A 12,500-nucleotide genomic window follows, 5' to 3' on the forward strand; every position below is an offset into this window, starting at 1 on the left:
TGTGTGTGTGTGTGTGCGTGCGTGCGTGTGTGTGTGTGTGTGTGTGTGCAGGGCTGAATGGAGCGGTGAATGGAAGCGGGGTTTTTTCCCACACTCCACAGGGCTTCTCCTCCAGCCCCTCCTCCGTCAGGGCGTCTCCCAAGCCGGTCAAGCACCCAGAGCCCCCCAGCAGCACCCTCCTCAGCCCCCCGCAGGCCAAGCCCTCCGACGGGCCGGAGAAGCAGCCCCCCAAGCCTAAAGACAAGGTGGGACAAGTTGTAATATTTTTGTTTTTGTTTTTTTATTTGTTTATTGGTTGTTATTTTTCTCTTTTTTCTATTTTTCAGTTTTTACTAATCTAAGTGGTTTTGTATCTGATTGAAACACATGTAATTGCAATAATGAGCTATGAGAAATCGGATAAATTAATAATTATAATTTGGAATAATAAAAAGGAATTAAAGAAAAATGTTGAAAGTGAGAACGAGATGCGAAGGAACATTTGGCGGATGTTTGTCCACTAAATGTAGAATGCATTTAGTGGAAGTTCAACAGCAATATAAATGGAGTGTTTAATTAATTCAATTAATTTATTTTTTCTCCTCCCCCAGAAGGCCCGTAAGAAGCCCGCGGACGGCTCCGGGGTCCATAACAGCGATTCAGGCACGTCTTCGGACAGCTCGAGCGATGGGTCCCTCAGCAGCGACCTGGAGGACCTCGCAGAAGACGACGACGACGACGATGACGATGACGACGACGATGACGACGATGACAAGCAGAGTGACGCGTCGGACTCAGAGCGGAAGATGAAGAAAAAGACAAAGGTGAGGCAGAGACTAAATAAACCGTGTCTCCATCAGAAGAGATTAAATACAGCATATTTCAGACGGGGGGGGGGGGAGTACAGGGTTTAGGAAACTTCTGACATCTACCTCATGTGTCCTAACCTGTGGGCTGGTTATGTAAGAGTGTGTGAGTGCAGAGCGTTGGCCTCCTAGATCCAGACTGGGTGCTTCTCTGGTTCAAGATGGATGATTTTCAGATGCAAGGTTTTAAAGTCCTGCTTGTTGTCCGCAGGTTGTCGTACAAAACACTGTAAGCGGGCAGGCGGACGAGCTGGGCCGCAACCTCAGCACCAAGACCCCCCACCTCACCCCGTCCTTACCCCACTCCCCCTCTCCCCCCATCCTGTCCCAAGCCCCGCCCCCGGCGCTCCACGCCTCCCGGTCCCGCCCCCCCCGCCAGGCCGGCCCCCAGCACCACTTCAGCGTCATCCAGTCCACGGGTCTGGCGTCGGGCGGGGCGGGCTCTGGCCCCCTGCCGCTGCTCAGCCACTCCCACAGAGACCTCTCCCCCTCCTCCCCCTCCGCCTCCCCCATCGCCCTGACCACCTCCGCCTCCTCCCCCCGGCCCCCCAGACTACTGCCCTCCTCGCCCCAGCACCTCCCCCTCTCCCTCTGCTCCTCCCCCAAGCCCCTCTCGGGGCCCTCCCCGCCTCCCCTCTCCTCCTCCCCCAGGCCCCTCCCCCTCACCTCCCCCGGCGCCAAGAGGGCGTCGGCCAAGCCTCTGGGAGGCTCCAAGGCGAGCAAACGGAAACTACTGGAAGCCTCGCTCGCCCAGATCAACGAGTTCCGCCTCAAACAGGTGAGCCCCGCACCCTCCTCCGTCGCTATAGCAACTGGAGGGGTAGTCTAGTGGCCGGTTGTGGTCGACACCCGCTCATCGAAAGGCCCTGGTTTCGATTCATCCTCGAGTTTAGGATGTGTTCTCCCCGGCCCCGGGCCTGAGTGATACGTCCTGAATCCACTGCCATGTTTTGGGGGGGATTAAAGTGTCTGCTAAATACAGTAGAAGTACACAGCCGGAACGCTCTTATACCCCAACGCTCCTTAAGAGCCAGAGAACATTACTTTGATTTTGCTAGCTTCTCATGGGAGTAGAAATGTATTTACTAGGCTGTTTGGCCAAGCGTACCTTATCGCGTACACAGGTGTATAAAACACGGTGTTCTGCCTACAAGGCGTGGCACCGCTGAAGGCAGAGAGGAAACAGAACAGATTGGTATCGGTAGCGCTGCCAGCTACCAAGTGGTACAGCCATTAGTGTTGGCAGTAACGCCGCACAGTCAGTTGGTTCAGCAGAGGAACTGCGATGCTTTCAGATGCAGAGCCTTAGTCACAGGAAGCTGCTGTACTTAGACTTCGTGGCAATCGCAGCCGAGTGTGTCAACAGCCAAAACATGAATATGTATCTTCTACATTGTTTTATTTGTATAATATTTGTTCAAGATTTGATATATGTACACAGACCCATCCAAAATACTAAAAGTAATGGGTAAAATCCCACGGAGGGACGGTTTTGAAATGTCAGGTTGTGATGTTGAAATGATGTTGTGTAATTGTATTGTGTAAGGGTTTTTTTTCAGTTTCCTTAATGCAACCTAACGGTATATTTAAACGTTCCTCTATTTGAATTTGATTTGTTTCATGCGATAGTTAACATATTTTTCTAAACTAGTAGTTATGTTAATACATTGTACTGCTCTAGGGCAGAGGAGCTGCCATCTTGCTAATTTGCTGAGCTTTACTGTGATTCGACATTTTACTCAACAAAGTTCTTTATATTTTATATTTAGCTTTTTTATAATTTAATCATCATGTCACCGAGATGACCTTGAATAAGATCCACTTTTACTTTGAAAATCGACCCACTCAAACTCCCTTTGTTTTTGTATTTCCTATAGAGAGTGAGCTCTAGCCAACGAGCCAGATTCCCCTCGTGGTTTTACCACACTTTCTGTATTTCATGGTCTGTGAAACCGATTTGTTTCACTTCATATCACGTTTAGTGTAAATCCAAGTTTCGTTGCTAACCTGCCCTAGCTTAGACCCTGAGATTGATCCTAAAGTGCCTTCAGTTTAAATAAAAAGAACGGAAAAAAAAAACCAAAGCCCCAGATGTATGGCGCAATAACGATGCAGCCTTTCAAAACAGCCAGACAAATAATTGCAGTTCCAGAGGGACATGCATTGTGGCTCACAATGCCTTGGGTGGCTGCCGGGCGCTGGCTTTGTGTTTGGCGGGAGGCGCGAGGGCACAGCGTTACGCTGTACACCATTGTGGTTTTGTCACCTGCCCAAACAATCAGCACTGATGCAAACTGACAGCAACACTGACCTCACTCTGTCCTCCCTTCTCCTTCCTCTTTCTTGTTTTCTTCTGCCTTCCCCTCTCTGTCGCTCTCCCCTCCCTGCCTGCAATCCACCATCTTTTCTCTCTCTTTCCTTCTTTCTTGCGCGATTTTTGTCTGGTTTGCTCTCTCTCTTTCACTCTCTCTCTCTCTCTCTCTCTCTCTCTCTCTCTCTCTCTCTCTCTCTCTCTCTCTCTCTCTCTCTCTCCTCTCTCTCTCTCTCTCTCTCTCTCTCTCTCTCTCTCTCCCTCTCTCTCTCTCTCTCTCTCTCTTCTCTCTTTCTCTTTCTCTCTCTCTCTCTCTCTCTCTCTCTCTCTCTCCCTCTCTCTCCCTTTCTCTCTTCACTCTCTCTCTCTTCTCTCTTTCTCTTTCTCTCTCTCTCTCTCTCTCTCTCATCTCTCTCTCCTCTCTCTCTCTCTCTCTCTCTCTCTCTCCCTCTCTCTCCCTCTCTCTCTCTCTCTCTCTCTCTCTCTCTCTCTCTCTCTCTCCTCTCTCTCTCTCTCTCTCTCTCTCTCTCCCTTTCTCTCTTCACTCTCTCTCTCTCTCTCTCTCTCTCTCTTTCTCTCTTTCACTCTCTCTCTTTCTTCTCTCTTTCTCTCTCTCTCTCTCTCTCTCTCTCTCTCTCTCTCTCTCTCTCTCTCTCTCTCTCTCTCTCTCTCTCTCTCTCTCTCACGCTGTCTCTCTCTCTCTCCCTCTCTCTCTCTCTCTCCCTCTCTCCCCCTCTCCAGTCTCTCCTCACCCAGGGACCGGGGGCGTACCCGGCTGATCTGAAGCGGCAGCAGCCCCGCCCCACCAAGTCCCCCAAGAGGTCCTCCGTCTCCTCCTCCTCCTCCCCGCTCCCCCTCCCCCCCGCCTCTCCCGCCTCCTCCCTCCCCCAGAACAACCACTCCAACCTCTTCCTCTCCAGCGCCCTGCTGGGCCTCCCCGAGCCCCCCCACCCCAACGGGGTCATCCACACCGCCACTCAGGAAGCCCCCCTCGCCCTCATCACCAAACCCCGCAAAGACTCGCAGGCCCCGCCCCCGCGCAGCCGGGACCCCACCCCCCAGCCCGGAGCCATGCCCGTCAACCTGAGCACCGGGGGTCCCAGGACCCAGCCCCCGGCCGCCACCGCCCCCTCGCGGCCCCCCACTACCTCACCCCATGCCGGGGGCCACGGCCCCCGGAAGAGCAAGGCCCCCAAGAACAAGGCTCCGGCACTGGGGGCCGCGGGGCTGGGGCTGGGGCTGGGTCTGGGGCTGGGGCTGGCCCCGGGTCAGGGGCCCGGGCAGGGGGTGCCGGGGCAGGTGGACCACCTGGCCGCCTGGAAGGGCTTCTCCCAGAACCACCTGGTCCAGTCCCTGGTGGACCTGTTCCGCGGGGGGGAGGGGGGCATGGGGATCCCCGGCGTGGGCATTCCCGGGGTGGGCATCACGGGGGTGGGCATTCCCGGGATGTGCGTCCCCACCGCCGGGCTCCCCGCCCACAAGGAGTCCGACGACTCCGGGGACGACGAAGACGATGAGGACGATGACTTGGAGGACGAGGAGGATGAAGACGACTCGGATGACAGCCTCTCCGGTGAGGTTCTTTGTTCGATCCCCAATGTCCTACTTTAATCACTGTTTACCAAACGGTGAATAGAGATACTATTAAATACAGATACAGTTAAATAACTTAATAGATAATTGTATTATCCAATTAGTTGGAAACTAGAGGCTGAAATTGTAGGGACATTTCACCGTCTATGTACAATTAAATTAATTTGAATTGAATTGTGAATAGCCAGTGATGTTATCCTTATTATCTTATTAGCGACGATACGTCAATGACTCTCTTCTCTCTGCCGCTTCACCGCAGAGTCGGACAGCGGCACGGACAGCGAGCTGAAGCTGCCCGGAGGTCTGTCCTCCTCCTCCTCCTCCTCCAAGAAGGAGAAGAGCTCCCTGCGCCTCCCTAAAGGCGCTCAGCTCCTGGGCTCCTCCACCAATCACACGGCTTCCAGCTGCTCGCCGCTCGACCTGCAGGTCATCAAGAGCCCGGGCGGGGTCACCGGCTCCAGTGCCTTGGCCTATCACAGCTCGGCTTCCTCGTCCTCGTACACGCTGGCCGCGCCCCCAGGTAACCCGCTAGGCTAACGTATTAGCTTAGCATGCTAAATGTGTTGTGTCTTGCATGGTGCTATCCATGTCTGAATAGGCTAGGGTAGGCTAGTTCGGCGCTTTAACTTGTTGTGTGTATGCTGCCCAGGGGAAAGGCTCTGGTTTCAACTCCCAGACGGGAGGTTCTGGGTTTGACCCCCGCTGGCCACAGCCTACCTGCTGCCTAATAACCGAATTCACTGTCAATTGCTTTGGGAAACAAAAACCTGCAAAGTTAACTAAAGTAGGATAATTGTCATGAACTGATCAACCGAAATCGCATTTCCTTATATTTGATTTTACTTAATATGTCAGTTGTGTTTGAAGTGTCCGTAAAAGCACTTTCAAAGAAATCACAATTTACACAATTATTATAAACTAATATCGCATTAAGCTTATTAGTTTTGTGTATAATCATACCAGCTGAATGTTAGCATTACACCGGCCCCACACCCTCTCTAGGTTTCACCACATTAGTCCCAGCGCCACCACACATTCAGTGAGACCTGTGTGTTCCTGTACTTTAATACCCCAGCACGGCGTACTGTCCCTTTAAGGCTTTAGCGCCGCGCTCGCTGCTCCTGCGAAGCTCAGGGTTCGCTCTCACCCTCAGACGAGAGCTAAGGGGGTGGGAGGGAGGTGAGGACGGGAGGAGGAGGAGGACGGGGAGGAGGAGGGCGGCGGCGGTGGTTATTTTTAGTGAGGCTGAAAAGCAGGCAGTTGGCCTTGGTGCTTCTGGCTTAACCAGAGCGTCCTGGTCGTGTACGGACACGTCCTCCGCACTGCCACCCTGCCGCCTCGGCCCCACAGCTTGTTTGGCACGGCCGTGGGATCGGAGACATTTCCTCCCCGGATCGCCCGGCCCAGGGGAGGGTTGGCAGCGCCATATCTGGCCCGTCTGGAATGTTCTCCGAGACATTCCAGTCTCAGGAAGATCACAGAGCGTTATTGTTGTCCCTCTCGCTATCCTCTCTCTATTCCATTCTCTCACTACCCTCTTCTCTTTCTCTCTGTCTTTTCTCTTTTCCTTGCTCTCTCTTATCATCCCCACTCTCGCTCTTTCTCTCTCTCCTTCTCTCTCAACTCTCCCTCTCATATCTCACCCCTCTCTCTGTCACTCTCTCTCCTTCTCTCTCTCTCTCTCTCTCTCTCTCTCTCTCTCTCTCTCTCTCTCTCTCTCTCTCTCTCTCTCTCTCTCTCTCTCTCTCTCTCTCTCTCCCTATCTCTCTCTCTCTGTCTCTCTCTCTCTCTCTCTCTCTCTCTCTCTCTCTCTCTCTCTCTCTCTCTCTCTCTCTTTCTCCCTCTCTCCCCCTCTCTCTCAGTTTAGTTTTAGGCAATCTGTCACTGTTTGAATGTGTCAGTTATTTCGGACCTTGTGTAACTCAGCCAGACAGTTTTAGTATCGTGTTTAAATATTATTATTGCGTATTATTATCGTAATGTACAACCTTAATGACCACAAGGCTCTGTTGTGCTATTTCAGCCTACGAGAGAACAGTTGGCACAGATATGCATACAGCTCACTGCTGCTATTGTCCACTATTATTATGTGCACCTACAGCACCCTAGTACGATACTATGACCAGGGTTTGGCTCTCTGTCTGTACCTGCTGTTTAGCTCGCCCTGGGTTAGCCCTGTGTGTCATGTAATGATGTCTGTGTGATGATGCCATTGTGTTGTGCTTTTGTTTTTGCACCAATAGCTGCTATGTTTCTCCATCCAGGGTTAGGGAAAAGAAAGAAGACTGATGAGAAGGACTTGATGATACCCCTGGAACTGGGGTATGTACAGGCGAACCCTAACCCGGCAGACACACATGCGCAGAAAAGCACGTACACACGCGCATGTATGACACACCAGCACACACGCAGACAATCTCACAAACAGACATACATCAATACAGTGCGTGCGTGTGTGAGGCATCCATTTACACGTAGACGGATGCCGCACACACACACGCACTCACGCACACACACGCGCACGTGCACACACACACACACACACACACACACACACACACACACACACACACACACACACACACGCACAAACACACACACACACACACACACACACACACACACACACACACACACACACACACACACACACACACACACACAGTCATACATACTTAAAGGCACTGTGTTGTTGTTTGACCTTTGACCCCCAGGTGGCAGAGAGAGACTCGTATTAAGACGGTGGGAGGCCGTCCCCAGGGAGATGTGGCCTACTACGCCCCCTGTGGCAAGAAGCTACGCCAGTACCCTGACGTCATGAAGGTACCGTTGCCTAGCATCCCCTCCTAGCATCCATAAGATAACATCATAGAGCTAGCATCAATGGCCTAGCCTCAATGAGCTACAATCAATGAGCTATAATAATTGAGCTGGTATCAATGACCTAGCACAATTGAGCTAGCATTATAGACACAATCATCATTGACCGAGCAACAATTAACTAGCATTTAAGAGCTAGCATAAATGAGCTAGAACAAGTGACTAGCATCAATGTGCTAACATCAACAAGCTCGAACAAATGACCCAGCACAAATGAGCTAGCGCCATTGACCTAGCATCAATGTGTGAGCGCCGTTGACCTAGCATCAACCATAATACACAGGCTGTGTTTCAAGGCTAACTAGAAGGCGGAGAAGCTAAGCAAGACTAAAATGACATCCGGAAAAAAAACAAATACTAATCTGTGTTGATAATTGCTAGCAATCAGGGGCCCAAGGAGGAAGTGTGAAATGCAAAGGTTAAGTGGGCGGGCCAGGGCGGGGCCTGGAGTGTTTATCTCTAGTGCTTCGTTCAGCAATGACAGGAGGACACAACCTCTGTGTCCTCTGTTCTAAAGTAGCCACAGCCACGCTAGCCTCACCGCCCATTCTCATTGGCCATACAGGACAGCCTGATGTATTATGAATTCATAAAAATGATCGTGCTTCATAATTCCACCCCCGCCCCGCCTATCCTCTTGACCCTCTGGGACATATTAGAGAAATTCAACACCCCTAGAATCCTTTTCCTATAACAGGGGCTTTGCGCTGTCCTTCCTTGGTTTGCTGGATCGTTCACTCGTTCCTTCCCGCCTCCTCTATCGTTCATCCCTCCTGCCCTACTTCCCTCCCTGCATCCTCCTTTCCCTTCCTCCCTTCTCCCTTGCTGCCTTCCTTATTTCCTTAAAAGCTCTTCTATTCTGATTTTCGGTGCACAGCTGTGGCCTTAATCACACAGATTCAGGTTTAACACTCGAGTGTAGGTGTGTGTGTGTGTGTGTGTGTGTGTGTGTGTGTGTGTGTGTGTGTGTGTGTGTGTGTGTGTGTGTGTGTGTGTGTGTGTGTGTGTGTGTGTGTGTGTGTGTGTGTGTGTGTGTGTGCGTGCGTAGTGTATCTTGAAGCTAATCTTAACGAGTCTCTGGTTGGGCTGAGGAAGGTTTTTTATAATTTATGGTCACACATGACTCCATTTAGGGGCCTACAATTTGCAGTTAGGTAAGTGATAATTAAATGCAATGAATTGATTTGGGATTTTTTCCCGTTTTTTTTGTTACCTCATCCCTAATTTGGCTTCATCCCGGAGATCATTCCGGGAAGAGGTTCAAGCATGTAACCGGGAAGTAGCAGAATCAATTTGGGAAGTATAAATAATGTGTTAACTCAGCAAATCACATATCCAAATGAGATGGGATGAGTTTAAAAAATAAAATTGCTGCTTTGTTATATTAAACATAGCACACCGTATTTAGTTAGAATTAATAAACCACTAAGTGGCTGATGGTGGGCCCCTGAATGGAGGTATAACTCTGTTAAGTAACGATAAAAGCCCTGAACCACTACTGAGACGGGCCAGAGCCGTGCACTGCAATGTCAGAACCCCTGCCTTCTGGGATTTGTAGTCTTTTGTGCTTGTGTACCTCACAATTATTATTAGCGCCGCACAAATATCCCAACCTCTGCTCCTTCCCGCTCCCAGCTCTCGGCTAGCCTTCACCTCCACATGATTTTCAATGTCACACATTTCACGTTTCCTGTGTCTGTACATTTTTTACCAACGGCCGTATTATTCTCTCTTCTATAGTATCTATCCAGAAATGGCATAAGGGGACTCACGCGAGATAATTTTAGCTTCAGTGCAAAGATAAGGGTTGGTGACTTCTATGAAGCCAGAGAAGGACCGCAGGTGAATGCTTTCAGCTCTCTACCACTCGCTCTCTACCACTTTCTCTCTCCCTCTCTCTCTCTCTCTCCCTTCCTATCGTCCTTTCTCTCTCTGTGTCTCTGTCTCTGTCTCTCTGTCTCTCTCTCTCTCTCTCTCTCTGTCTCTGTCTCTCTCTCTCTCTCTCTCTCTCTCTCTCTCTCTCTCTCTCTCTCTCTCTCTATCTCTCTCTCTCTCTCTCTCTCTCTCTCTCTCTCTCTCTCGTGTGCTCCCCCTTTCTTCCACTGCTTCTTGTTCTCCCTCCACGTAGAGCGAGGCCCAGGTATGTGTTTAGCAGTTTGTGTGGGCAGGGCCTGGGGCAGAAGTGTAGTTGTAGTTCTTATTGTAGTTCATAGCATGCATGAAGTCATGGGATAATCAGCTGACCTTATTTCCACAGGTGGCCAGCCATGTATGACATTATCTCTGTGAGAGGGAGAGAGCAGAGAGAGAGCGGGGGAGAGAGTAACATGACTCTGCTAGAGTAGTCAGAGATAGCAAGCATCCATTTTGTCATAAAGACATAGATAATGTTTTAGATTAGATAAAGATTATATTCTTAACATAACATTTTTGTTATTATTAGTAGTAGATTATTATTATTGTTACACTAGTTAACTTTGCAAACTAGAAATAATACAGCATTGAAATGTTAAATGTTAAACTATTTTGGATAGGTTATCTATGTTTTGTTGTCTTTATAGCTACTGTAAGTTAGCATTTTATGCTGTGTCTTTTTCCATCAACAAGTCAACGTAACCTCATCAACTTGATCAACTGTGTCTCGCCCTCCTTTTTATACCCTTCTCTTCTCACCTATCTCTCGTGCCTCTCTCTCTCAACTCTCTCTCTATCTCTTATGTCACCTCTCTCTTGTTCTCTCTCTCTCTCTCTCTCTCTCTCTCTCTCTCTCTCTCTCTCTCTCTCTCTCTCTCTCTCTCTCTCTCTCTCTCTCTCTCTCTCTCTCTCTCTCTCTCTCTCAACTCTCTCTCTCCTATCTCACCTCTCTCTTGCTCTCTCTCTCTCTCTCTCACCCCGCTCTGTCTCTCTCTCTGTCTCTCTCTCTCTCTCTGTCTCTCTCTCTCTCTCTCAACTCTCTCTCTCTCTCTCTCTCTCTCTCTCTCTCTCTCTCTCTCTCTCTCTCTCTCTCTCTCTCTCTCTCTCTCTCTCTCTCTCTCTCTCTCTCTCTCTCTCTCTCTCTCTCTCTCTCTCTCTCTCTCTCTCAACTCTCTCTCTCTTATCTCACCTCTCTCTTGTTCTCTCTCTCTCTCAACCCGCTCTGTCTCTACCTCTCTCTATCGACCTCTCTCTCTGTAGGGGCTACACTGGAGCTTGTTGAAGGAAGACGAGGTCATCCCTCGGCTCCTGGCCATGGAGGGCCGCAGGGGCCGCCCCCCCAACACCGAGCGCCAGCCGGGGGCCGAGGGCTCCAAGGGGTCCCGGCGCAGGAAGGGGAGGCCCCCAAACGTTGGCGATCCAGGGGCCTCGGAGGGCCCCAGCCCCAGTGAGGTCAAACTGCTGCGCAAACTAGAGGCCCAGGGTGAGGGGATTCATATTAACTATTAACTAACCGTTTATTAATGTATGACAACAAACTGGGTATCAGATTTCTTTTTAACTATTAATTAACTTAGTGTTTATTAATGTATTATTACAAACTGGGTATCACAATTCATAATAACTATTAAATAACTTAGTCTTTATTTATGTATTATTACAAACTAGGTATCATGATTCATATTAACTATTAATCAAGGCTAGAGGATTTATATGAACTATTACTTTCCTAAATTTGCTGGTAATTAACATATTATTATAAACTAGGTTAGAAGATTCATATTAATTTAATTGCTAATCAACATATTTACAAACTAGAGGTCCAAGGTTATAGGATTTATTACTATCGAATAACTTACTGTTGATGACATTATTATTACAAACTAGAGGCCAACAATAAGGAGATCCATATTAACTATTAATAATGTCTACTGTTTACACAAGTTTTTGAGATTCATATTAACTATTCAAAATGTTAGCTGTTGGTTAATTGTTAATTGTGTAAAAATGTGTCAACGTTAAAGTCAACTTAAAAAGTTTATATGGTTAATGGTTTATTATTAAACATTTAACACAAAGCCATTGAACAAGAACCCATTGAAATCACACTCTTTCTCTCTCTCTCTCTCTCTCTCTCTCTCTCTCTCTCTCTCTCTCTCTCTCTCTCTCTCTCTCTCTCTCTCTCTCTCTCTCTCTCTCTCTCTCTCTCTCTCTCTCTCTCTCTCTCTCTCTCTCTCTCTCTCTCTCTCTCTCTCTCTCTCTCTCTCTCTCTCTGCATCCATCTGCAGAGATAGCACGCCAGGCCGCTCAAATGAAACTAATGAGGAAACTGGAAAAGCAGGCAATGGCTCGCGCAGCCAAAGAGGCCCGCAAGCAGCAAGGTAGCCACAACACACAGCAACATGTTGCCATAGAAGACTGTGCATAGCATGCTACCAAACATGCTACCATAGACTTCATTTCATTCCCTGCTACCCAACATGTTACGATAAACCCCTTTCACTCATAGTTTGCCTACTCAAGTACTACATTCCGGATTGATCCCTGCTCCCCATACAGGAAATGTTCCTGAACATTGCAGGGAAAGACTGTATGTGTGAAAGGGGCTATATACCTTATAATATAGCCTGCTCCCCGACATGCTACCATAGAGTGTATAACATAGCATGCTACCCAACACGATAGCTGTAGTGTATGCCGGGAAAAGAGAGGTAGAAGCATTATATTAACATTGACCCTTCGTATTTTGTTATCGGTTAAAGACCATCAAACCTTCCTTTCATGTTGGTTTTAATTTATTTGTGTAATTATTGTAATAATAATAATTATTAGACGATTGAACACAAATATTTGGATAATGTATCAAAAATTGTATTTGTATTTATTTGTAAAAAAAAATATATATATATATTTTATATAATATTTATGTGATTTATTGATTTATTGAAATCTAAATC

General features: G+C 48.6%; 1 protein-coding gene across 1 annotated transcript in view; it reads left to right on the top strand.

Moving 5' to 3' along the window:
* The window catches only part of baz2ba (bromodomain adjacent to zinc finger domain, 2Ba), a 72,431-nt gene that overhangs the window by 36,494 nt on the left and 23,437 nt on the right, over positions 1–12,500 (top strand). Inside the window, 9 exon segments of the mRNA XM_030376623.1 lie at positions 52–245; positions 591–803; positions 1,057–1,623; positions 3,898–4,729; positions 5,009–5,269; positions 6,993–7,071; positions 7,464–7,572; positions 10,804–11,026; positions 11,832–11,924. Coding sequence (XP_030232483.1) covers positions 52–245; positions 591–803; positions 1,057–1,623; positions 3,898–4,729; positions 5,009–5,269; positions 6,993–7,071; positions 7,464–7,572; positions 10,804–11,026; positions 11,832–11,924 — 2,571 coding nt within the window.

This window comes from Gadus morhua, chromosome 14, assembly GCF_902167405.1.
Source record: "Gadus morhua chromosome 14, gadMor3.0, whole genome shotgun sequence".
Lineage (NCBI taxonomy): Eukaryota > Metazoa > Chordata > Actinopteri > Gadiformes > Gadidae > Gadus > Gadus morhua.